The 27,029-nt window shown below is 40.8% G+C and overlaps 1 protein-coding gene and 1 long non-coding RNA gene across 2 annotated transcripts; one reads left to right on the top strand and one right to left on the bottom strand.

Moving 5' to 3' along the window:
• The first annotated feature begins 313 nt into the window (after window positions 1-313).
• On the top strand, window positions 314-3,463 carry LOC143884520 (peroxidase 72-like). Its single transcript, XM_077388144.1, has 4 exons — window positions 314-610; window positions 1,447-1,638; window positions 1,883-2,048; window positions 2,815-3,463. The coding sequence occupies exons 1-4, from the start codon at window positions 404-406 to the stop codon at window positions 3,225-3,227; spliced, it is 978 nt and encodes a 325-aa protein (XP_077244259.1). The 5' UTR covers window positions 314-403; the 3' UTR covers window positions 3,228-3,463.
• Window positions 3,464-15,883: 12,420 nt separating this feature from the next.
• On the bottom strand, window positions 15,884-26,313 carry LOC143883291 (uncharacterized). Its single transcript, XR_013252353.1, has 2 exons — window positions 25,813-26,313; window positions 15,884-16,136 (listed from the first exon to the last, which is right to left on the bottom strand). It is a non-coding gene; the product is annotated as an uncharacterized LOC143883291 (long non-coding RNA).
• Window positions 26,314-27,029: the final 716 nt, after the last annotated feature.

Raw genomic sequence — 27,029 nt, 5'->3', positions numbered from 1 at the left:
TTGGAATAAGCTGCCGATTCCAATGCCTGATCCCAGTAATCCAAACAAACCCTAGGTTAGTTGATTTAATTCAATTTTGTAAATAAGGGTATTTTGGTCAAATGTTCATTGAACGAAAAAGTCTCTTAATCTTGGCAAAATACACGTTACTCTCATCCATAAAGGAGGTTATTTTGGTAATCTGATCCTTCTCCTCTTGATCTTGTAGTAATTAGGTACCAATTACAAATTTCTCGTTCTTTTTCCCTCTTTATTGACTTCTCCAGCTCTTTTATTCACAACATCTCATCTATAAATACACCAAGCCATCCTCATATTTCATCATCACAAAGACCCCCCAAAACCTCTCTATCTCTTAAGGGTTTTGTTCTTTAGAGAGAGAGGGGAAGAAAAATATAGGAAGATGGGTTTCTCTATGAGTGTTCTGGTTTTTTCAATGCTAGTGTTCACACCTCTCTGCTATTCCGAATACCTTAATCCGCAGTTTTACGCCCGTTCATGCCCAAAAGCTCAAGAGATTGTGCGATCAGTCGTTGCTAATGCTGTCGCTAGAGAAACTCGAATGGCGGCCTCTTTGCTGAGGCTCCATTTCCATGACTGTTTTGTTAAGGTTCGACCCGGCCCCTTGTTTTGTTATTAACACCCCCTCCTTTTGTTTTAACGTTCAGGCTAAACATGGACGTAAATTTTGTTTTATGTTGTAAAAATGAACGTTTAGGCTCCATTTACTTGGGAAATGATTAATTCGTCCATTTAATTTACTCGGCTCTAATCTTTTAGGAGGCGACCCAAAGTAAAAAAGGGGCGAATATATCACTTATCTAAGTTTTAACTTCAGATATCTCTCGTTGATCGCTGCGTGTCCCATCAAGCTTTCAGCTCCTTCAAATAAAAAAATCAAAGTTTTATCTTGGGTATTTTGGGCATCAGAAAATTATGGTTTTAGTGGTTTTCTTTTTTCATGTTTTCCTTGAGAAGAAGGGCATAGTAGGCAATACATATTTTATTTTCTACACCGAGTACGCCTAATATTTACATAGTAGGCATTTTTATCCTTTAAAAAATAAGTCGTAGCAGTGGATTTAAATTTCGACCGAAATCTGAAATTTCGGATTTCAGTCAAGACCAAAACCGAAATTTGAAAAAATTAAAATGCTTTTTGTAATTTTTTTCCAAGGTTTCGGCCAAAATTACAGAAATTTCGTTTTTTTTTACCGAAACGGAGATTTAAAACCATGGTCGTACATGTCTTTTTTGTTTTTTTGTGGATCATCGATTTAATTACCAAAGTACCCTCATCATTTATATCCCAAATTTTCAGACGTCAAAAAAAGCCCTCAACTCAAGGTCGCCTAATTGTTACAACCTATATTCTAGAATGACCAAAATACCCTCCTCTTTTGCCTTGTTGGGTTTCTCTTACTAATACTGTATATTGATCTGCAGGGTTGTGATGCTTCCTTGTTGCTAGACAGCAGTGGAACTATAATCAGCGAGAAAGGGTCGCTCCCGAACAATAATTCTGCACGAGGGTTCGAAGTCATCGACGCGATAAAATCCGCCCTAGAGAAGGAATGCCCACAGACAGTCTCTTGTGCTGATATTCTCGCCATTGCCGCCAGAGATTCTACAGTTCTGGTGAGAACCCACACACCATCCTCTTAATCTCCTTTAATAGTTTGCAGCCTATTTTGGTCTTTGTATAGAATTCTTAGGTGATTAGAAAAAGCCACCCTTTGTATAGGTCTCAAACACCCCGCAAGGTATTAAAATGACCAAAATAGCCTTACCCAAAGAACCAAAGTCCATTTTGTCAAATGATCTATATGCCCTTAAGAATGACCTATTTTAACATCTTGGTGTGTTGATTGTGACATTTTAGGCTGGGGGTCCTTACTGGAATGTCCCACTGGGAAGGAGAGACTCCACGGGTGCTAGCTTGAGTGGCTCAAACAACAACATTCCTGCTCCAATCAATACCCTCCCGACAATCATTACAAAATTCAAGCTCGTTGGGCTCAACACCGTAGATCTGGTCACCCTCTCAGGTGAATTAACTCATCCTATCCGTCCCTTGTTTTCATTTTATGGTTTAAACAAAATCATGCAGAGAGGGTGTGGCAATATCATAACTTTCAAGAAAAAGGATGTGCCGTGTGCGTAACGTTCAATACAATACAAGCTTGCAGTGGCATTCTCATAACTTCATGAAAACAGTGTCCTAAAATTCCCAAGGCCTTGTTTGTTTTGGATTTTGAGTCCAAAACTGATTACTGAACTCAAAATTACGTTTATTTTTAAGTCCAAGAATCAGTTTTGGACAAAATCGATTCTGAAATTCCAAAATAAACAAAGCCTAAATGAGATAATTCAACCGCGTTGATTTCTGGAATCCACGTGACTGCCACGTGCACAGTGGTGATTATAAGATGAACGGTCTTGATCACCGAGCCATGACTACTGATATTGGCACTATCATGTTTCGATAGTTGCACCAGGTCATCTTGTCTTTTATTTTGTAAACAGTTGCCAGAGGTTATTACAGTTCTCAAAAGGCTCTCATAAGCCAATTAAAAAAAGAAGACAGAAGCTGAGTTTGTACAGTTATTAAAGGCTAATGATATTGGCACTACCATGTTATAATAATTGCATTTCCACCCCTTTCGTTTGACTATTTTCATGAAAAAAAAAAAGTAATTTTCAGGAGAGAACAAACAAATGTTGGTGGAAGTAAAAATGGAACAACATCATTTTATAGAAGAGGAAATTCTAACGTACGCATGGGGCGTTAACATTCTTAACCTTCACATGCAGGAAGCCACACCATAGGGTTTTCGAGGTGCACCAGTTTCAGGCAGAGGCTCTACAACCAGACGGGCAACGGGCAGCCCGACCCCACGCTCGACCAATCCTACGCCGCCCAGCTCCGGTCTGGCTGCCCGAGATCTGGTGGGGACAACAATCTCTTCCCGTTGGACCGTGTTACCCCTGCCAAATTCGATAATCACTACTTCAAGAACATTGTAGGGGCAAAGGGACTTTTAAATTCAGATGAAATCCTCTTTACTAAGAGCCAAACGACCATGGAGTTAGTGAAGACTTACGCAGAGAACAACAATCTTTTTATAGATCAATTTGCCAAATCCATGATTAAGATGGGGAATATCTCTCCACTGACGGGGTCGAGAGGAGAAATTAGGAAGAATTGCAGGCGTATTAACACTTAATCTAGAGATTGAGATCAACGGAGATTATTGCGAGGTTAATAATTATTATTATTATATTTTTATTACAGTAATCATAAGCAATGCATGTAGGGCGTGCTGTTCTTCTTCTTCACGTTTATTTCATTTCTTCGGTATAGTTATCCCGTATTTGTGTTGGTTTAATTAGGATGTATTTGTTCTTACTTTGATTCTACATTGTCCAAGTAATAAAGGGAAATGAGTCGTTTACATGTTCAGCGTTGCACAAATGGTGTATGAATTTGTCATTTTATAAGCTCAGTTTGGTTGCATACACTTGCCTAGTAGAATAGTGGTGAATTAGTCAACAAAGAGACACACCGAATGGTCTCCTCGAAGAATAGTGGTAAGCAGTGTTTGGTTGTCAACCCTCGTAGAACAGTGATAGAGGGTGTAATTATCAATATAGAGAGAGAAGAGAAAGAGAATGAGAGAAAAAGCATCAATCCCAAGATTTTTCAGGCAAATACCATCTTTTTGACACTTTTTTGTTTGAATTTTGCAAGTAGCTGATTGGTACGACACGTGAGCAAAGAAGGAGACAATCCAAGTAATCTCTTAGTATTTTCAAACTCTGCACTGAACAGAACACAATATTTTGCCGACATGGCAGCTGAAAACCACACAAAACACTTGAAAAACCCAGAGATATTGTGCAATCAAACAAGCCCTGATGTAGATGCATTTTTGTTCTTTTAGGGCCATTACTGACTTGTTGGGTTAGGAGATCAAAAGGCAAATCTCAGTTTAAAAACCCTCATCCAATCAAAGGTCAAGAAAGCTCCCATTTCTCTACATGTTTTTTCCGGCATTCGGACCAGTAGACTACCGTGATCCCTTGTTGTTGCAGCTGATTTCAAATTCAAACAAGAGTCCATTCTAAATCAGATCGGACCATTAAAAAAACCCATCCATTTCCCACTTCCCAGCCAGAAATAAGGGTTTTCTGCATTTAAGTGGTTAAATTCTCAGATATATGTATAATTTGCACAACAATGCTTACTCCTCGAACAAACACCATGTTCTCTGTAGAATGTTGACATCTGTTTGAGTTAAAATTATTCCTAGGATAATGTGTTCCTCATTCCAACTGTTCCAATTGAAAAGGTTGCACAATGTTAACTCCCAAGTAGTGCTAGGGGTGCAACTTGGGTCGGGGCAGGCCCCAACCTGAGCAACCATTTACTCAACCCGAGTTCCAACCCAACAGGTTCAACCCGACACGAGGAACCCTTTTTCCAAACTGACCCGAGATCAACCCGACCCAACCTGAGATTTTAAGCTTAGAAAATTAAAAAAAATTATTAAAAATGTCGGGTCACTCGGGTAGGGTTGCCCAAGCCCTCAACCCGAACTGAACTCAACCGGGGTTGAGAAAATTCAACACGAACCTGACCCCGATCCGAACTCAACCCAATCCAACTTTTTTTTCAGGTTGAACCTGACCCGAGTTGCAACCCTAGCTAATACTTGTCTCAGTTTAAGAAACACCTTCATCTCAAGCAGAAGGCACACTGGTTAGATATAGCAATTTTCGGTCCACAGTTGCATAATGAATTAAGGGTACAGTCTATCAAAGAAATCCACAAAAAAACTTCAATCTTCCTTTTAAATCACTCATTTATAATATAAATGGTAACATTTTGGGAATGACCATCATTTTGTTGAACATCTATTTGAGACAAATGACTGATCTTAATCAGTATTAGAAAGCACACATAGAAAGTAGGGAAGAAACAAAAGTTATTTAAAAAGACCCAAGAGAACCCAAATAGATCACCCGTTGACACATATACTTGAAGATTGAAAACACAAAAACCAGTGCATTAATCGCATTGTTCGGTTTTCTTGATTTGATCTTTGCAGTATATAAAAGATGGAAATGGTTTCTCCAATTTTGCCAAATAGTAAGCAAAAGACGGGTCTTTGAAAATCAAACCTATAGTAAGAACATTTTACGTAGAAGTTGATTGAAACTAAGCAACTCCAAGAGTTCAAATCTAAAAATATGAAAAACAAAATACTTTGGAGAAAATGACTTTATCCTTAAACAAAATGCAAGAAGAAATGACGAATACTTAGTGAAATCAAACGAATTCAATTCTCATATATAGGAAATCCACACTCAACAAAGGCTGCAACACAATCGAGAAAGGTAAAATCAAATCTGAAGTGTATAAAGTTGTAATAGAGATTAATGGGTATATTATATGGCACCACATGGATCTTACTTGCAATGAGACTAAAATAATAACTGAGACTGTTACAAAAGGCGTCTAGCCCTCCCCAGACCCCGCAATGGCAGGAGCTTTGTACACTAGGCTGCCCACATGGTGAAGTGGCTATAAGTACATAACAAAGAAGAACCATATACATTGTAAAGAAGTCAAAATCGTTGCACAAAAATCAATCAGAATGAAGCTAACCTTGTATGCAATAAAGCAGCACAAACATAGAAGTAGTGAAGAGAAACAAGGCAAGGCAAAGCATGTAAAGCATACCTTTCAATATTCCTAGAACCACCACAAGGGGGACCGTGAAGAAGAGGGAGCTTCTGCCGTCAATCTGAAACTAAAGTCCAACTTCACTATACCAGGGTGTCAAAAGCCTAACTTATTCCAAATCAGGGAGATATTCAGTAATTCTTTTGAGCAACTGCTGTCATATCTGTGTACTGAAATCGAGGCCCTAGGAGAAACAATCAAACTGCAAGACGAAACCATAATTATAGGACCTCTTAGGGTGCCACTAGATTTCGTCTTATTTGCAAATAAGATTATTTTAATTTAATATTATGGGAGACTAGGCCCTCTTTGGAAGCCATTACTATACCATTTCTAAGAGTATTATGAACACCCCTCAAAAAATCAGTATTTGGGGCACCTCAGCCATTGCCTCTTATTTGCAAGGTTTATCAACATAATATCTTCGCTTCCCCTCTCATCCCTTCACAAATTCTGAAACTCCGCTCAGCCAATACCCGAATGCCACAGCACCTCATTCTGTGCACAGAAGAAACAACAACCCCCCCCCCCCCCCCCCCCCCCCCCCCCAATTACAGCACTCCGGTTCCTTGATCACAAGCGTCCTTTCCGTTTCATCCAACGAAAAAGGCAGTAAAATCCCATCGACCCCAAAACCAAAGACTTGTATGGAACAATCCTAAAACTCCACTCAGACAAATGCCACAGCACCTTATTCTGTGCAGAGAAGAGTCTCCCACAATGTGAGCACTCCTGTTCCTTGATAACAAGTGTCCCTTCCCTTTCATCCAACAAAAGAGCCAAGCAGTCCTTATAAGGGCAATAAAATCCCATCAACCCAAAAACCACCTACACAGAAGGATCATTTGACAAAACTTGGGATCCAACACCTCTTTGCTGCTTAAATTCGGAAAGTGGACCATTGTTGTGTTCTCCTAAATCTTTGAAGCAAGAAAACCGAGCAGAAGACATGAGAACAGAATTTTATGTTGAAAAGCTCGTTTGGTTAGCTAGGCTCTATGCAAATTGGGTAGAAAATTGGTTCCCATTCACAATTCGGAGACTGCCCAACCTCAGTACAGAAGCCTCTGTATAGGACCCCTCATTCTGAAGATCTTGTGGAGATATGATATCATATATAATGTAATAGAACCACAAGTTATAAGGGCATTTTTTTCTTATCTATTTATCATAAATAATACATATTAGGGACATGGGTGAGAATACACATGTGCGTATTCTTCCTCTCTCTTTCTTTCTTTCCTTCTTCCTTCTACAAACCCAAGGGACCTTTGCATCATTTACAACTTGGTACCAAAGCAAGGGAAGAATCGGCCAAAAATCTTGCTGAACAGGTGACGATTGGTCATTGACGACATCACCTGGTTATACTGTTGATGTCGGCAGCAGTATGGTTAAGTTTCCCTGATAAAGTTCAATCAGTTACCTTTGTGAAGGGGCCGATTTATCCTAGATTGTGGTAATTTTCTGGTATTTTTTGAAGCTGTTTGAGATGCCTTAAAGACAATTGAATGGAAAATGAATAAAAAAACAACATTTATATGTTAATTCGTTAGCACTTTGCAGTAGGGCTTTGCAGTTTTTTTTCCGATGATTGATTGGAACTATTCATGTGGTTTCTCTATGGGGAATGCAATGGAGGTGGTCTCATAGAGATCAATTAAGTATTGAATGTGCTAAATCATTTTTTCAGCCCTTATATTGCTGCCCGCTACATCTTGTTTTTTCTTGCCTGGTTTCTCCTTACCTATTCCCATTCCAAACATATTGGATGAACTTGAAATATGTTTCGGGTCAGAAAAATATGATGGTTGATGATGCTGGACTGTTTTATGTGTCTCTACTGCATTCGTTCATCATCTATGCTTAGTTTTTTGGAGAGTGTTCTCCTGAGTGGAACATCTATGGGTCCCGAAGAAGGTTATTGCGGTGTAGTTGCAAGTAATCCTAGCGGTGGGTTAGTTATGGGTACCCATGGTGATAATCCAAGTCTACAGATCACTGCTATAAAGCTGGATGAGACCAATTAATTATCTGGAGTAGGCTCAAGCAGCTAAGCTGTATATTGTTGGTTACGATAAGATCGGATACCGAACTGGCAAAGTTACACAACCAAATAATTCAGATGTGTAGTATGATAGGTGGGAAAGAACTCCATAGTTATGGACTGGTTATTGCATTCTCTGCAACTCCATGTCTGTATGGGTTACTTGTTCTTTCAAACCACAAAACGAATTTGAGATTCAGTCGCTCAGGCGTATTCACAACAGAAAAATATTGCTCATATGTAATGCCTTCAACAAACTGCCTCCCATTTGATTCTACGAGAGAGGACACTTGATGAATATTTTGTTGCCCTGCGAAGTATGTGGGAGTAGCAACCCATTAACAGCCATTTGAGTGGGAAAATGCTAACGATGCCAAGAAGCGCATGGAGCATCAACATACATTTCATTTTTTGGCAAGACTGAATTTCAAGTTTGAACTTGCACGGGCACCGATCCTTTAGTAGAGATGCTCTTCGCCCTTTGTCTATGGTATACTCTCATATCCAAAGTGAAGAGAGTTGTAGCAGTTCTACGTAGGGGTGGCCAGAACCGAACCAGACCCGAAGAACCGAACCGGAACCGAACTGTTTAAAAATACTTTGGGTCCGGTTCGGTTCCACTGATGAAGAACCGAACTTATTCGGTTCGGTTCCGGGTCTAATGTTCTTGGTTCGGTTCTGGAACCGAAGAACCGAACTTTTTAATATATATATATATATATATATATATATATATATATAATATTTTTTATATTTCTATTATACATATACTTATTAATATAAATTACTTATAATATTAATAAGTAATAGTTAATACTATTCTTATAATAAGAAAGTAATTTATATTATAACTTTAATTAAAAGTTTTTATAAATTATAATTAGTAATTAGTAATTAGCCATTAGAACCGGAGAACCGGACCGGACCGAACTGATTATGTTCGGTCCTACTATGTACTACGGTTCGGTTCGGTTCTTACGGTTCATGGAACCGGGAACCGAGAACCGAAAAAAAAAGTAACCAAGGACCGAGAACTGAACCGGTTGGCCACCCCTAGTTCTACGGAATGAAATCATGTAATTAACAATCGGGTTGTTGTGGTTGTTAATAAACGGTGGAGTGGTCAACTTGGAGGAAAGAAACAATTCAAGAGGAATAAAGTGGTGGATGACAAACACAAACTCAAGTGTGCTTATTGTGGGAGAACCAGACACTCTGATACATGTTGGGATTGGTGGGCCGGCCAGTGAAGTTTATAGGCGAAAACCGATGCTATGCATAGTGTTAATGATACATGCTTCGACCCCACCACTGGTCTCATACTGGTCACTCCCTTACATGCTCCAACCCCACATGAGGTTCCCACGTCACTACATGGGGTGCCACACCAATAATCAACACCTGGTGATATTGGCCAAGTCCAAACAATCCTTGTAACCGGGTTAGTCAATATATATATATATATATATATATATATATATATATATATATATATATATATATAGAGAGAGAGAGAGAGAGAGAGAGAGAAATGTAGCTACACATACTTGTAGCTAACTTAGCTACACCGACGGCTTAAAATACAGTGGGCCCCACATTGTTTGGGTGATGCAAACCATTCATTTGATGGGCCCTCACATAGATAGGGTGTGCCCAAAAAATCAGCTCCATAGGATCATCCCAACCCTACGATTTGTGGAGACAAAAATGGACGTGTAAAAACCTTCACAAATCTGTCCATTTTTGCCTCCACAATTTGAGATCATCCAATGGAGCTGATTTTTTGGGCACACCCTATCAATATGAGGTCCTATCAAATGAATGGTTTGGATCACCCAAATAATGTGGGCCCACTGTATTTTAAGCTGTCGGTGTAGCTAAGTTAGCTACACGTATGTGTAGCTTCACTTAACTCATATATATATATATATATATATATATATATATATATTCATTCAAAAATACACCTTGAATTTTGTAATGCCTTCCTTCATGGACACCTGTATAAGGAAGTAAACACACATCAAACTCCAGGATTTGTTTTGTTGATCAATCTCGACCACAGTATGTTTGTCGTTTACACAAAGCCATTTATGGTCTCAAGCAGAAGAAAAAGAAAGGAAGTTGTTCTGAATGGAAGAAGTAAGGAGGAATCGAGCTGGCGGCCTGAGGACTGGCTTTGCCCAACTTGCTATTACTTTAACTTCAAATGGCGGGGTAGATGTCGGCGGTGTCACTTGGACAGAAAGTGGTTCACCTTTTGGTGCGAATCCCATCAATCCAGAAGCCTCTTCGGCTAATGCTAGTAAGGAGGAGGTTGACCGATGGCCTGACTCTAGGATGATATCCTCATCTCTCAAGGGAGGGATCCCATCTTTATCTATTTCGGGTACGGAGGTGGAAATGAGATTGGATACCCTAAGAGCGTGCTTGGTAGGTATGAAAAAGGATACACTTGGGACCCTAGATGAACTATGATGTTGGGCTCAAAGATTTTGGGACATCTTCCTTGCCCATGTACTTTGTCAAAGGATGAAGTCTTGTTTATGTTTGAATCGGAGGAGGTGGCTGCCGAGATCCTAGCCAAGGGAGCTGAGGCCTGGGGAAATCATTTGCTTTCTCTGTCTCACTGGAACTGAGAATATGTTCAAGGCACAGAAGCACTTTGGGTTAAATTCTATGGCATCCCACTACATGTATGGGCTACCTCAACGGTCGAAGCTTTAGGGAATCTGTTTGGACCGGTATTGGAGATGAAAATGGAAGGGAGCCACAACCAATGTATGAGCTTTGTGTCAGGAAAATCCTTGCTCCTCAGTGAAAGTTGTCTTCCTCCTTTGTTAAATTATGGATATCATATCATTGTTACACAGTCGGAATCGAAATCCAGGACATTGGGCCTCAGTCGGGCTCCGATGCTGTTCATTGCAAGCCCTCCCACAACACAGGGCTACAGATCTCCCCGGTGGTGGAACCATTGGTGGATTGTAATCCGGTTTTGGAAAGTCAGCTGACAGCCCAGGCGGTGAGTCCCCCATTGTCTTCTTGGGGAATCCAGGGCTATGTCACAAATATCTTCGATACTTTCAAAATATAGCGTTCTTATGGCGAGATTTTGATAAAACGATAAAATCCCGAACTAATCCCGAGATTTTAAAAATATAGTGATATTTTCATTTTTATCATAAAATATCCCGATAATATCGCGATATTATCCGATATTTTTATTTTATACTTTTTTCTTAAATTTAATATTTTTGTATATTTTTTAAATAATTTTATTTTTACCGTTTATTTTCAGATATAAACCCGAAAAAATTAATAAAAATTAATATATCCCGAGATTTTCCCTTGCCGAGAAATTCCCGAGAATGACATTTGTGACATTGATCCAGGGCAGGAGACCCGATGATTCTATGGGGCCCACCCTTTTGAATTCAAATTTCATTTTTCAGTTGTAACAGCAGAAAAAGTGCAGGGTGCTCTTCCCAAAAATCCTATGCTTCCCCTTCCTCTGCTTCCCTCTCTGAATGATGGATGTGCTTTGGGATCATCAAGCAAGCAACTTGGACAAGTCTGCTTTATACCTATTGGATCTGATTCCACAAAAGGAGGTTTCAGGCTGGAGGATTCCTCTCTTAAACAAACATTTAAGCGTACTAGATCCGCACGTTTTTTGACCCGGAAGGGAAGGCCTGTGAAGCCAAGGAAGGTGTTGGGAGTCATTAAACATGGGACTCCTGGATTACGTCTTTCTGGGTCAAACTCTGGGTCAAAGTCTAGGTCTCAAAAGCTTAACTCTGGCTTAGTTTGAATGCAAGGCTCTGAAGCAGACCTATCCGAATTTCATTATGGGGGGTACCCTCGAGGAAAATTACCCAAAAGAAAGCTGGATATCTCCATAAAGTTACCTTCAGAAGGGCTGAAGGATAAAAATGAAAATATTGTCAGGATCCCCTAGTAGTCATGTTTGGCCCTCCCCGCTACCCAAGGCCTGTGCTGCTTTTGGATGAAGGTTATTTAGGGTCACTCTAGCTTCTAGCAAGGCAGAAGTTACATGGTGCGTGGGATTGGAGATATCATCGAGAAAGGTTTTAACTTAAGTATTTGATGCCCTATGACATTGGTAATGTAGAGATGGCGCTACCTGGAGAAATGTTAATAATCATTTGAAGAAATGAAGAATTAAGAGATCCGTCAGGGCCAGGATCTGAGCCCTATACAAGTTTTCTACCCTTTGATTAAAGTATTCAATTCTTCGCTATTTTTGTAGATCTTTCAGGAGATTTGGAAACAATCAATCTCTTGACTCTTCGCTTCCTCCGTAAAAGGAGAGAGCAGAGGAAAAGAGAAAAAAAGATAAGATGGAGAATCTGAATGATATTTCCTCATTCCCTTCATCTTCCTCGAATGCTCCGGTTTCGGGATAAAAAAGGAAGCGGTCCTTGGACCTATTAAAGATGGAGGAAGCTCTGTGCAGATTGAAAGCCTTGGCCTGTAATGAAGAGTTGGCCGCCAAGTTATCACCAACGCCGAGAGAGATCATTAGAGACTTCCTAAAAAGGCAATGGAAGCTTTTCAAAGAGGCAACCAATAAGAGGTCGGAAGTCTTCTTTAGCATAACCAGAACCTACAATGTTAATGAAATCCATTCGCCGACATTAGAGACTTCCTAAAAAGGCAATGGAAGCTTTTCAAAGAGGCAACCAATAAGAGGTCGGAAGTCTTCTTTAGCATAACCAGAACCTACAATGTTAATGAAATCCATTCGCCAATGTATAAGCACCCCTTTTTCAACAAGTCCTGGTGGATGAAAAGAACCTAAGGCTTCTTCGATGGGAAGCAGATAAGGCGGTGGGGATTCAGACGCTGGAGGTTATGATTAACCGGAAAAGGGCATTCGAAGAAAAGGAACCAAATGATGAGGAACACTCGGCCAACGTGTCGGATGAGGAGGTCTTTGCATCTGAGGTTGAGCGACTCTTGATGGAACTACAAAAATGCTCATCTTAAAGGGGAGTTTATTCAAGATCTTCATTGGAAGATTGCAAAGTTTTTTTTGATAAGTATCTATCAGGGTTTTGCAAGGTTTTTTAAGGTTTTTGGAAAAAAGGTGGATTGACTCTTTTGGTTGGTGGTGGTTTCAGAAGGTTCTAACTCGAAGGATGGGTGATAATGGAATGGCTCAAGGATTTTTATTTATTTTTATGCCCAAGAGGTGATCTGGGCTTCATACGATGTAAAGCATAAGGGGACTCCTGGTCCCTATCTTATGGAATTTCCGTATGATTTATAATATAATATGTCATTTTTCAAAAAAAAAATTATGGTCTCAAGCAGGAACCTTGTGCTTGGTTTCTCCAGTTCAGCTTCACGCTCCAAGAACATGGGTTTTCCAGCAGCAAGAATGATTCCTCACTATTTTTCAAGCACACATCTCACGGTTTATATTTCTACTACTTTATGTTGATGATAGCATTGTTACTGGTAGTAATTCTCATGTTATTTCTATCATGCTTTGATATCTTGGAAATCGCTTTGATATGAAAGACCTAGGACCCTTACATTTCTTTCTTGGAATGGAAGTTCACCGCACCTCCGATGCGATAACTCTTGCACAACCAAAATATGCACTTTATTTATTAGCTCGATCTGACATGATTGACTCTAAGCTGGCCCCCACTCCCATGGTTTCTAAAGCAAAGCTCTCTATTCGTGATGGTGACTATCTGGAAGATGCTACAGACTATCAAAGCCTTGTTGGTGCCCTCCAATATCTTACAATGACTCGCCCTGATCTTTCTTATCCTGTTAACCAAGTGTGCCAATTCATACAGCGAGGCCTTGGTTACAGGTGTTCAAAAAAAGCGGTCGGCTAAGCCTCCCTTACGCATCGTTCGGTCCCTCGATCGGGGACCTCACTTGCTTGCTTCAGCTATTGCGTATATGATCGCTGAAAGTGACGCCCGAAATCTATGCACTTTTGCAGCAATCAAACGTGTTTTACATTATGTTAAGGACACAATTGGTCTTGATCTATGCTCCACAGCTTCTTAGAAGTCACTCCCGCAGCTTACGCTGATGTTGACTGGGCTAGCTATCCCGATGATCGTCGTTCTACTTCTCGACGTTGTATCATTATGGGTCATAACTTAATACTATGCAACTCTAAAAAGCACCGTACAATTTCGAGATCTAGTGTTGAGGCTGGATACAGAGCTCTGGCCATAACAACAACTGATTTATGTTGGGTGCAGTCTTTGCTGCGTGATCGGGGTCTATTTTTATGACATATACGATTCTCTATTTCGACAATATTAGTGCTACATATTTGGTAGCTAATCCTATTCTTCATTCCCACATTAAACAAATTGAAGTTGATTATCATTTTGTCCGTGAAAGAGTTGCGCGCGGGTCTCTTCAAGTTCTTTATATCTCTAGGAAAGGGCAACTCGTTGATGGCTTTACAAAGGGGGTTGGCAACACCAAGATTTGGGTGGATACGTGACAAACTCAAAGTCATCTCTTCTCTGTTGAGTTTGAGGGAGGGTGTTAACGGATCCACTACTTCTACCAACCGAGAATCAAGTGAGCATGATTCTCGGAATGACTCTCCACCTCAACAGCCTCAACCAACCACTACTCCTTCGATCTTTCCAAGTCCCTTGTCAACCTTGAATTGCCCATAACTCACACGTCTCTTGCCCATTCTCTTGACAACCATGAACCACCCATAACTCCCACTATCTGCCACGTTTAGCATCTACTCTCTGTGTGTCTTCTCCATGGAAAAATTATGAGGAGTGAGATTGTGGATGTAGGTTTCATATAATCGAAACACATTAAATAGTCTCTTAAAAATCTTCTCTGCCCTTTTCTCTTTTATTTCTTCAGTTACAACCTACCAAGGCTTGTTAACCAAATCATTTAGCAAATAGCTTCCTTTACAGCTTCTATGGCTGCCATGTATTTTCTGCCTCAGTAGTCGATAATGCAATCACTGATTATAAGGAAAAGGATCAGTACTACGAAATAATGTGAAATCTTCTCAATTATGAAGATGCAGCAACAAAAAAAATGCACTGAATTTATTGGAAAAGTAAAAACCCCATCCCGCCTTCGTATGAATCTTACCCTGAATGATTTCTAGGACAAGACTAGGAGAGAGAGAGAGGTCTTGTTGAAGCTTACCTGCAAGGAGGGAAAAGCCTTGATGGAGTCAACGGAGGCGGGGACACCATTGTATGGAGGGAGAGGAGAATGTGGATGCAAGGAGAAACAAAAGAGATAGGGTAACCTGATAAACTCATTTATCAGATTCCCCGAAGTGACAAATAGCAGCTCTCAATTATCGGAGTTCGAGAGCGAATTGAGCCATTCTCATATTCATTTGAATGAACACCGAACAAGCTCCTTAAAAATTTTCGGGGTTTTTAAGCGGAAAAACCAAATTAGCGCTTCGAATAATGGTTGCCGAGCGCAACCTAGGTTTCCATTCATCTCTAGCAATCTAGGTTTCGCATCAGGATTGGAACAACCTTCTGCTGTTCGGAAGCGGAGGATAAGCTATAAACTTCCCCCCCGTGGGGAACGAAGCGGAGGTGAGTCATTTCGTGTCTTCAGCCTTCACCTTTGCTTTCATTTCTTGTGATTTGTTAATAGGGAAAGTGGGGTTTTACAGGAGCAAAGTAGGGTATTCAAAGACGTGTTGACCGTCCATCCATTCCCATGAGAGTTTCATTCTAATGGGGAGCTCTTTCCCATATGAAATCATTTTCAAGAAAAGAGAAACAAAAAGGGGTGGAAATGGAGGCATTTTTTTTAGAGAAGACAGACAAGTGGGGGTTGAAAAGCTAAAAAGAGAGTGAAAAAATCATTTCCCTTTGCTCTCTCCTATTTAATTTGTTGCATTTTATTTTTTATATAGTTGCGTAACATTAAGGGAAGTGATATATCTACCTTTTTTTCACTTGGGACTGCCCTCTCTAGTGTAAAAGAAATGAACTCCTACCTTGATCCTTCTCTCTCTCTCTAACACAACCAAAACACAAATGAAAAAGTAAAATATTAGGCAAACAACAAAAAAATGAAGAAAAGAACAAATATAAGCGGAAACGGTCATTCCTTATTACATTTTATTATATCATAATCCCATTTCAATAGTAAGTAAGGAAATGTTAATGGACAAAAACAGCACTCTTGCTTGTCCACGACCACAGTTTACATGTCCTAAAAATACTTAGGGATATTGGAGTTCTTCGCCAAGCTAGCAGCATATAAAGCATACAAATCCAACGAAACATGTGCCGCAGCAGCCATTAAAGCATATTTTATCGCATACTGAAAACAACAAATCCAACCATAAGTCCTCCATATCCTTTCACAAAATATACAAAATAAGTACAAAAACCAATACCTAAAAGTTCTTTTTAAGGTTATTTTTTTCTTGTAGTAAGGTAGAGATGACAATAGAAAACGAAATTGGAATAGGATGTTTACGTCGTTTTTTGTTAGGGATAGGCGTGATCCCGTTGAGCTCGTCGACTAATGGATGACGAGTAGTTGCTTCAGTAACCTCTTTTGCTGCAATGGCTGCCACCAGGAGTGCTACAAAGAAGAATTTCAAAGAAACCATTTCTCCTAAGTCTGTGCCTGGTAATGTCTCTATATGCCCTATATATATATAAGCCTATGAAAAATATTCTTCATGAAAAATTTGGATATCTATGGAAAGTTTATTCATCTTTTTTTTCATTTTTTTAACATGGAGTCTGTGATGGCTGTACTTTGTTAAAAAATCTGCAAGCTTATCTTCTTCCTTCTAAATTAGGGGTGGTAATTAACATTGTCTTGATTAGATAAATTTGGAGACATGCATACAATCTTTCATTTTTGGAATAGTTTTAATTTAAGGAAATCTATGAAAATTTTAAAAATCACTAAAATCTTGACCCATAAAATTGGCAAGCTGGCAAGGGACAAGTGGACGTGGCACCCCTTGCTATTTGACTTAGGTGGTTTTTGCCTATGCAAGGGCTACAGCCATATTAGGAACATTCTACACGATAGTTGCAATTCTCAGCCAAACAATCAATGCAATGAACCATGTTTTGATTGTAAATAGAAGGTGGCTCCTTTGTATTGCCCATTAATTTGATTACATTTTCTCTTAATCTCTCTCAACACACACGAATAGATATATGTGTGTCTATATCTATATCTATATCCCTCTCTATAAATATATAAATATATATATATATGTGTGTGTGTGTGTGTGCGTGTATATATATTTGTGTGTATGCACATGTATTTAATGAAATTGATATCAGCACTACCATATCTTATGTTTACACCCGTTTTTGGTCATAGATTTTTTTTTGAAAGGCCATCAAATATATTAAAAGGGAGGACCAAGAAGGTCACCCAAAGAGAGGAGCAAGGAGAACAGAAAAAACAACAGAAAAGCAAACAAAAAGCAAAAAGCAAAAATACAAGCACCCTCAAGGAGGGAGGAAATCAAAGATTTCCAGCTCCTCCCTCACTACACCCTCCCTAGCTAAACAATCTGCTTCCCCATTTGCTGATCTGCGCACGTGCTGAAAGGCAATGGATGACCCACCAACTAAGTCATCTATCTCATCGAACAGAGACCAAAATCTCCAAGCGGGCTTAGCAGATAGCCATCTAATAACATTTAAAGAATCTCCCTCCACAATGGATGTATCCAGGACCCCCCTATCCAAATGCTTGATACCCTCATAAGCGGCTCTAACGTCAGCTTCACTGGAATCGCAGACCCGAAGTGGACTTGAAAAAGCCCACAGAGATGTACCGAAAGAATGGCGGCACAGGCCACCAATACCCGTCGGACCCGGATTACAGAAGCTAGACCCATCAAAGTTAACTTTCAGACAACCAGATGGAGGCGGGATCGACTTTTGCACCACCTTGTGACAAGATACCTTCTCCAAACAGATGATACTCTAGCCTTCCCATAAATCATAAGCGTACACAAACTGAAAAGAGGGTAAACACCTTACCCTAGCTATAACAGCGGCAATAATATTAACATAAACTCGGTGAGCAGGCTTGTGAACCCCTTCAAAAACTCTAGCATTTCTTTCCTTCCAGATCTCCCAAAACGTAGAAAACAAACACAAATGCCACAAAATTCTCCCTTTTTTCTTCCACGGAACTCCTTCCCACGCTTCAAGCAAATCCAAAATTGAGAAGGGAAATACCCAACGCAAACGGAATCTAGCCAAAATCAGACTCCATACCGATCGAGCAAAACTGCAATGCATAAAAAGGTGACTAGCCGATTCTCCGTCCAAAAGGCATAAAGGGCAATGAGCAATCAGCATCATCCCCCTTCGCCTAAGGAAGTTAATGGTTTGAATCCTATCTCTACAAACCGCCCATCCAAAAAAACAAACCCTAGGAGGACAAAGAGATTTCCAAACATTGGCCAAGATAGAAGGATTAGGGCAAATAAGGAGGTGAGAATAAAATGACTTAACAGAAAAGAAACCGGACTTATCCCATATCCAAATTCTCATATCAGCCCCAGATCTCTTTATATAACACGACTCTATGATTTGGAATAGATGAGTAAGAGTCTCCAATTCTCCCTCGAAGAAATTTCTGCGGAAGGCTGGCATCCACAACACTCTCCCATTCTCCCGCACGAAGCAATCTTTGACCAGGACCTCCTTATTAAGAGCTACCTTGCATAAATCCGGAAACAGAGAACTCAAAGGCTTAGACGCACACCACGCGTCCAACCAAAATCTAACTCGATCCCATGAGTAAATCTTGAATCTGGTACCCTTGACAAATTTAGGCCAAATTTTCATAATGTCCCGCCACACAGTTAACCCTTTAGAAGAAAACAAATCCCCTGAATCCCACTTACCAACCTTAGCACCGTACTTACTGCTAATCACTTTAACCCAGAACTGATCTTTCTCGATTCCAAACCGCCAAAGCCATTTGCCCAGAAGAGCCTGGTTGAATTCTTTAATTTTTCGAATCCCCAAGCCCCCATTTTTAAAAGGAAAGCAAACCTCCGCCCATTTTACTAGGGAAATACCCGCAGAATCCCCGGAACCACCCCACAGAAATCTACGCTGGATTTGTTCAATCCTCAAAACCACACTAATTGGGCATCTGAAGAGAGAAAGGAAATAAGTGGGAATATTGGCCAAAACCGCCTTCACAAGCACCAATCTCCCACCTTTTGAAATTAAATTCTTCTTCCAAGTATCCAGTCTCCTTTCGATTCTCTCCACCACCGGGTCCCATAAGTTTTTTCCAGGTCGACCAACCCCAAGAGGTAAACCCAGATATGTGGAAGGTAAGGATTCTAACTTGCACCCAAGAATCGACGCATAACAGGAAGCTTGGTCCAAAGGCAAATTTATAGCAAACATACACGATTTATGGAAGTTAATCTTCTGGCCAGAGAACAGTTCATAACATCTTAAAGTCGCCTTCAAGTTCAAAATAGATACCTCATCCGGTCGGCAGAAAAGCAGGGTGTCATCAGCAAATTGCAAATGGGACACTTCCACCTTCTCCCTCCCCACTCTAAAACCCTGAAACAACCCAAGCCCACTCCCAGATGCTATAAGCCTGCTCAGTGTCTCAGCAACTATAACGAACAAGAAAGGGGAGAGAGGATCCCCTTGCCTCAACCCCCTTGAGGACTTAAAAAAACCTTTCAGAGATCCATTAATCAGCACTGAAAAATAGGCGGATTCAACGCACCTTCTAATCCATCCCCTCCATCGGTCCCCAAAGCCCATCTGCCCCATAACATAGTCCAAACTACTCCAGTCCACTCTGTCATAAGCTTTTTCCATGTCCAACTTGCAGATAATTCCGCCAACTCCGGACCGCCTTTGAGAATCAATAGCTTCATTCGCAATAAGAACACAATCCAGAATCTGCCTCTTGGACACAAAGGCACTTTGAACCTTAGAGATGACAGAAGGCATCACCACCTTGAGCCGCTCAACCAAAACCTTCGCAAGCACTTTATAAAGGCAACCCACCAAACTGATAGGTCTAAACTCTGTCACCTTCACAGCTCCCTTAATTTTAGGAAGAAGGGAAATGAATGTGGAACCAGTACTACGATCCAACTGAGATCCATCAAAGAAAGTTTGAAAGAAGAACATAATGTCCTTCTTAACAAACTCCCAGCAGGCTTGAAAAAAGGCTAAACAGAAACCATCGGGGCCGAGAGCCTTATCCTTACTCATCGAGAACACAGCTTTTTTAACTTCCTCCTCTTTGAAAGGAACCTCTAAAGAATACCTTTCATCAAGAGACAACACATTAAACATCACACCCTCCGGAATAGGGCGAGTAACATCCTCCGAAGAATACAATGAGTCATAGAATTCGATGATAGCTTTAGTAATACTTTCCTTGTCTTCAATCATCCTTCCATCCACATTAGGAACAGAAATCCTGTACAACAGCGACGGGCGCTCGCTATGGCGTGGAAATATGCTGTGTTCCTGTCCCCCTCTAACAACCATTTCACCCGAGACCTCTGTTTCCATACCATCTCCTCCCTCAATAAAATACCTTTATGCTCTTCTTTAGCACAGCCTAACTTTACTCTATCGACCTCGGAAGCCAAACCAACCTCAAACTCCAATTCAACCTCCCTCATAAAATTTTCCAGCCACCTTCTTCTGGCCACCTTAACCACTTTAGTCTCCTCTACCCACATCTTGAGTTTAGCCTTCACATACCTTAACTTCATACTAATAATGACATCAGCTTGACCTTGCACTGAAAGGGAAGACCACCACTCTCCCAACCTCAACTCCATGCTAGGATCCAAAAGCCAAGCATTCTCAAATCTGAATGGCTTAGGGCCCCATTACTCCTGTTGCGGATCCAGCAGCAGCGGGCAATGATCCAAAACAGAGCGAGGAATAATCCGTTGAAAAACCTCGGGAACCAGATTCAACCAGCTAGGACAAATAAGAAAACAATCAATGCGACTATGGCTCTCCCCTCGATTCCAAGTGAATCTACCACCTGATAGAGGCAAATCAATAAGGCTATGCTTAGCAATAAAATCAGAGAACAACTGCATATTCAAATTGGATCTCCTACACCCCATACGCTCATTGACCGATCTAATTTCATTAAAGTCACCTCCAATGCACCAAGGATCAAACCGAGAGTCCCTAACCCTCTCTAGTTCCTCCCACAACAGCTTTTTCTCACTCCCTACAACTGGCCCATACACCCCGGAAAAAAACCACGAATAAGCATCCTCTACTTTTCGAAATAAAACAGATAGAGAAAATTTGCCTTTCAGAACCTCCGCGCTTTGCCATTTAGAACCATCCCACATAATAAGAATACCCCCAGAAGCCCCAATAGACTCGATATAGGAGAAATCCCAATTTGCGCAACCTCCCACCCTCCTTACCACCCTTCTATCAATGGAACCTAATTTTGTTTCTTGGATACAAACAACATCTGGCTTTTGATTAACCACTATATCTTTTAGATGCAACTTCTTCTCTAGCGCCCCCAAACCATTAATGTTCCAAGACAGAATTTTCATCTAAACACCATTTTTAGAGAACCTTCCTCCCTTTCTAAGAAGATTCTTCCGCTCAGCAAGTCCCGCCACCTTGGCTTTGCCAGACGAGAATCCTTCATAGTTAACAGCAGATTTCAGCCTTTTTAACTCCCTCTCCTTTCTAGTAAGGGTTCCAGAAGATGGAACCCCCGATACTTTGTCGTGGCTCTGTTCACGATACTCCGCCTCTCTAATCATTTGCCTAAAGTCACCTTCCAAGCTTGGATATATGAAACCAAGCTTCTTACTTAGCATAACAGTGTGATTAACCAGAACCTCTACCGTATCAGCCTCCATAATGCAGATCGCGTCCTCAGGTGATCCAAATACTCCACCTGAACCAACCGAATAAGGAATAACGGGCAGCTCCGAACGATGAAGCCTCTAGATCGTATTAGGGGGATCATATACTATCAAACTCTTGATCGAGTTAGGGATCTCCATCACCTCCTTGCTGATATCAGAGTCATCCAGGGCCTCCCCATCCACCCTTTGAACCCTTGAGTGGGTAGGATCATCAACCTCTTCAAACACCAAACGCCTAGACAAATCAGAGAAAACATGGCTCTTCGCAGAGCAATTAGAAGCATATATTCCTTGGCCAAAAGAAGTCCAAGATGAACTAGAAACGCCACCAGAAGAAAAAGAGAGGAGCTGGGCCCGCGAATGGAAGACGGGTATAATCGAAAGAGGCGAGATGCACTCAGGGTCAAGACATGGACCCGGACGAACCAAATGACCCACAGAAACCGGCCCAATATAACTGGGGTTAGGAACCAGGCCCAGATGGCTCAATACACGAGGCCCAGGCGCTACACTCGAGGGAGTGACACACGAATTTCTGGGGGAAAGAGCCTCGATAATATCCTCAAAGCTATTTATTTCCCAGGATAATCTTGGCCTTTGGATAAAATCAGAGCCCTTGGAACCACAAATACTTCTCCATCTGTAGACAGGTGGAAACACATTTTGAAATTCAAATGAAGCGCTAATTTGTGTCCCATTAGGATCACGACACACGTAACTGCTAACTTGCTCCACCTCTAGCGTACAATTAGCCACGCTGCTAACATGCGCCACCTTATCATCTTCCACACAGAACTGGTTCCATTACTCTCCCCAACTTCTGAAGAAGATAAATAGGCATCTCTTTCAGCCCTAATCCACATAACCGCACCATCCATTGAAGCAGGAATCACCATGGATTCACCAGTATCTCCCACCGATGCTATCTGAATCCGAGCGCAAGAATACCCTTTTCCAGATTCACAAGAAGAATCTAGTAAAATAACTTTAACAATTCTTGCTCCTAACGACTTAAAATTTTCTGAATCCCAGGCTTCCGGCGGGACTCCCATGAAATTCCACCACTCCGGCAACCCCTCCTTCGGGAATTTTACGGCCCGAGGTAAAAGATCCACGAAAGGTGAATTCACAGCAGATTGCCATACGTTTTCAATATTCGCAAGATTAACACCAATCGGTGGAAACACCGTCACCTCATTAGAATCGATTTTATGAACGACTACCTTGTTATCCAATCTTCCTTTTCTCATGAGCCAATCTTCTAATGTAGGAACATTCCTGGACCAACCCACTCCGATTTTACCCCAAAGGCTCAAATCGGCATTGCAAATTGATTTCAGAGAAACAGAGTCCATTTTTAAGGATATACCGGATGATTTCTGTAAGGCCTCAGGGCCACCCCTAATCAACGCGGTGCCATTACACCTAACATTTCTCAGAGGAGCTTTGTTCATCAAACGGTTCTTCCGATATTCCATAGGAAAGTTAAAATCCAACCCAGACCAGATTTTATTACAGTTCCCACACGCTACTCTTCTCTGAAAGTTCCGAAACTTACATTTAATACAACGCCAATCTCCCCACCCGCCAGCTAATCGGAGAGCCTTAGCCTTCTCCATTCGAGCAGAGCGCTTAGTTTTCACCTGATGCCACTCGGGTAGGACCCCCCCTCGACCAAAACTCGAGCCCACACCAACATCATTCCATCGAGAAACCCCTCGGTCACGAATAGGGATTCTATTGGCCCCAGTGGCAACAACCGAAGGATCCATCCAAAAGCCAATAAACAGAACACAAAACCCACCAACTCAATGTGCAGAGGCCAAAATAATAGTGATTCCTTTGAAGACTCAGATTCAAACCCACCCAGCCCAGACGAGGAGACAGACTCCAGTGAAGAAATCGAGGAACCAGAAGTTTACCTGATAGAAACAGACTCCTCCGAAGAAACGGAGGAAGAAGAGTCACTACCCGGAGACTTAAGGACTGAGGAAACAAACGAGGAACCAGGAGAAACACAAGAGGAAGGCGAGGAAGCAGAGGAGAAAGAAGAAGACGAAGACGGGGGTGAAGAAGAAGAAACTAAAAAGGAATCGGAAACGATTAACTCAAATGAAGAAGAGAGGCAGCTGAGAGAAAACTCGCAAAGGAAAGAGCACGAAGGAGAATCAGAAGAAAACGACGAAAAATCCGAATAGGAATATTCAACAGAAAGAGATACGGCCGAAGAAGATCCCGAGACCCTACTCCGACACGGACTGCGCAAGAGAGAAACAAGTCCAAGCTCTTCAGACTCTGACGCCGAACCAAACCCATGGAGACGCCGGCGCACCCCAACTGCACTCACAGGATGAGCTGGGGATGATAAGATGATAACAATCAGCCATACCAGTGCTTATATAGAGCACTCACAGGATGAGCTGGGGATGATAAGATAAACACTGAAAAGATAATTCTAATCTAACCCAACTGCAAATCTAATCAAACTACCTCTAACCTAATCCTTGCCTATCATGACATTAGAATGAATAGGCTAGGCTGCTACTGCTATTGAATCCCCTGCATGTGAGGGTAGGCTTGATGCCAAAAAGAATCCCGAGGGCAAAAGTCAATCAGAATAGGCTTTGCTTTTTTTTGTTTCTCTGAGCGCCTCAAGGAGAAGCCCTATTAGTAAGGCCGTTGGCAGAACGGCTTCTATACTCTTCTTTTCTACTCACTGACGCAAGGTATGTTCGGCGCTTGGCCGTCCGGCGGATCTGCGCGCCCTGTAGTTTTGAAGCTGGCCCAATACTACAACTTTTTAAGAGCAGTCTATTTACTAAACCAGAGCCAACCATCCCGCCGTCACTTAAGTAGAGTTTATTCCTAGTAGGGGACTGGAACAAAATGAGAGAAATATCTCTCACACACTAATAGGAAGATTTGATTTTTATTTTTTTTGTTGAACAGAAAAAGGGGAGAATGTAGAAAGCCAACCAAGCAGGTCAGCAACAAGATAAGAAAAACAATAGAAAAGGAAATACAAGGACACGAAACTGAACAAGATCCTCAAGGAGGAAGAAAATCGAATATCACAAGCTCCTGCCTCGCGACTCCATCCCTAGCAAGCATATCAGCTTCTGAATCAGCTGACCTTTTGACATACTGGAAAACTACCTTTGATCCTCCAATGCGATCCCTGATCTCATCAATCCAATCATCAAATCTCCAGGGGTGAGACTTGCTACCCTTCAGCCAACCAATGATGTTAAGCGAGTCGCCCTCCACTATCACCCTAGCCAAGTCAACGGTCTTAGCTAGCCTAATCCCTAGTAAAACTGCTCTGACTTCCGCCTCATTTGAATTCGCAACACCTATAGGGCCAGAGAAGGCCCAGATCGTGGCACCAACCTCGTCTCTAGGGAGACCACCAATCTTAGAGGGGCCCGAGTTACCTAGACTAGATCCGTCAAAGTTCAATTTGAAAAACCCCGAAGGCAGACTCCTCCACTGAGGGTCACCCAGCTTAACACTGTCTCCACTCGAACAGACCTCCCTCCAAGCATACCAAAGGTCAGGAGCCGAGCTAAATAACAGGAAGATTTGATTAAGGACTATCTTTGAGTATTGCTTGATTCCTACTTTATGATAAAGGGGTTCATTTCTAATCCATACTTCATTGTAATAAACAAGATCTCAAAAGAATGCTTAATTGAACCTGTGAAATAACATATCAAGAACCCTGCATGAGAAAAAATTAATTACATACTAGTACTACCAATTAATTTCAAAAAAGCTATTAGCAAAGTGTAAACAGCCATCGTTAAAGCAAGGGAATACAGACATTTAGTATTCAACTAACTACCCCTAAAAACAGTCTCCCATCATATTCTTCATAAATATTAGCATACTCTAATCAGGTTTACAAGGGCAAAAAAATGTTAGCAGTAAAAGAAAAACAACTTTTCATATATCCATTATAAAGATTCATAATCTAATCAGGTTTTATAAAAAAAAATAAAAAAAAACTTAAACAAATGTCAGAAGTAAAGAAACTATTCATCATCCATATGAAAAAATGAGAAATAAATCTATGGCAGCTAATGTCTCTCCCACCTCAAACAAACCAGCTATGATTCGGTGTGTGAGATTAATGAACCGTGGCTCAATCAACAACGCTTTCAACTCATAGATTTCAAAATGCAGTGAAATCGATTAGACGTAATCGAGCAGCGATCAAAGCTGTTATCTCAATTGGAAGATCTACCCATCTTCTCTCTGTCTCCTCTCCATTGTCGTCGCCCCTGTTAGTTGATGTGAACACCCTTTTCATCTTCATCACTCATAAACACATAAAGCAGAGAGAGAGAGAGAGAGAGAGAGAGAGAGAGAGAGAGATCCTCAATATCTCGTTTGGGTGTTATATTTTTGGGTGCGGTGAATGCGAAATCCTAAATATCTCGTTCCATGAAGGTCGATAAATCAACCCATTCTACTTTAAACGGATTAGGAAACCCTCCCAATTTCTCCTTTTCAATAGAAACCCTCCAAGTTTCTACTTTTTCTTTTCTGAGAAATTATAGAGAGAGAGGCTAAGTTTCTTTTATTGAGTTACTAGTGGAATTACCCTTACAATGCAAGGTTTATAATTTAGGGAATTGCTAGCGTCCAACGCAAAGTCAGATCACCAGCCACTCGTAATTAAAAGGTGACTAATTTTTCTTTTATGTAATTATGTACGATATATTTAGAATCTTATGATAAACTGTCATTAAAAAATCATAATTTTCATCTTTTGAAAAGTTAAAATGATTAAAAAATGGATTCTTTCCACCACCTTCTATGTTTGAACCAAATTTCTCACAGTTAGTTGGGTTAATCAAAAGTTTTCTACATCCAGATGTAAGAACCAAATTGGTTTGGGAACAATAAGAAAGAAGAGAAAAGTGTTCATGCGAAGAGAAAAGTGGCTTATAAAGCCTCCCATTGGTCACTTTTTATGGACCCACAAAGGTGGACCCTCTAAACGAACCAATGGAAAGCTTTTTAAGGTACTTAAGCGCAGGGAAGCTCCATGTGCAGTTGCGCAGGACCGCTTTAAAACTGAAAAAATAGGAGAAGATTATTTGTCATAATAAATATCGGCATATGAGAAGGACATACATCCTAAAAAAGAAAAAAGGAAAAAGAAAGAAAGGTACAAAACCTGCCATGTGGGACAAACACCATAAGATGAGGAAGAGGTAAAATCTCTACTATAATATACACTAACAATATAAAAACTCTAGGAGGATATATGTACTAAATATCTATCTATGTTGTTAAGAAAAAAA

This window comes from Tasmannia lanceolata, unplaced genomic scaffold (genome assembly GCF_043159265.1).
Source record: "Tasmannia lanceolata isolate RefF3 unplaced genomic scaffold, GAP_Taslan_0.1 ptg000008l, whole genome shotgun sequence".
In the NCBI taxonomy this organism is placed as follows: Eukaryota; Viridiplantae; Streptophyta; class Magnoliopsida; order Canellales; family Winteraceae; genus Tasmannia; species Tasmannia lanceolata.
Note: the sequence above shows the minus strand (reverse complement) of the source record. Positions and strands in the feature narration are given on the sequence as shown.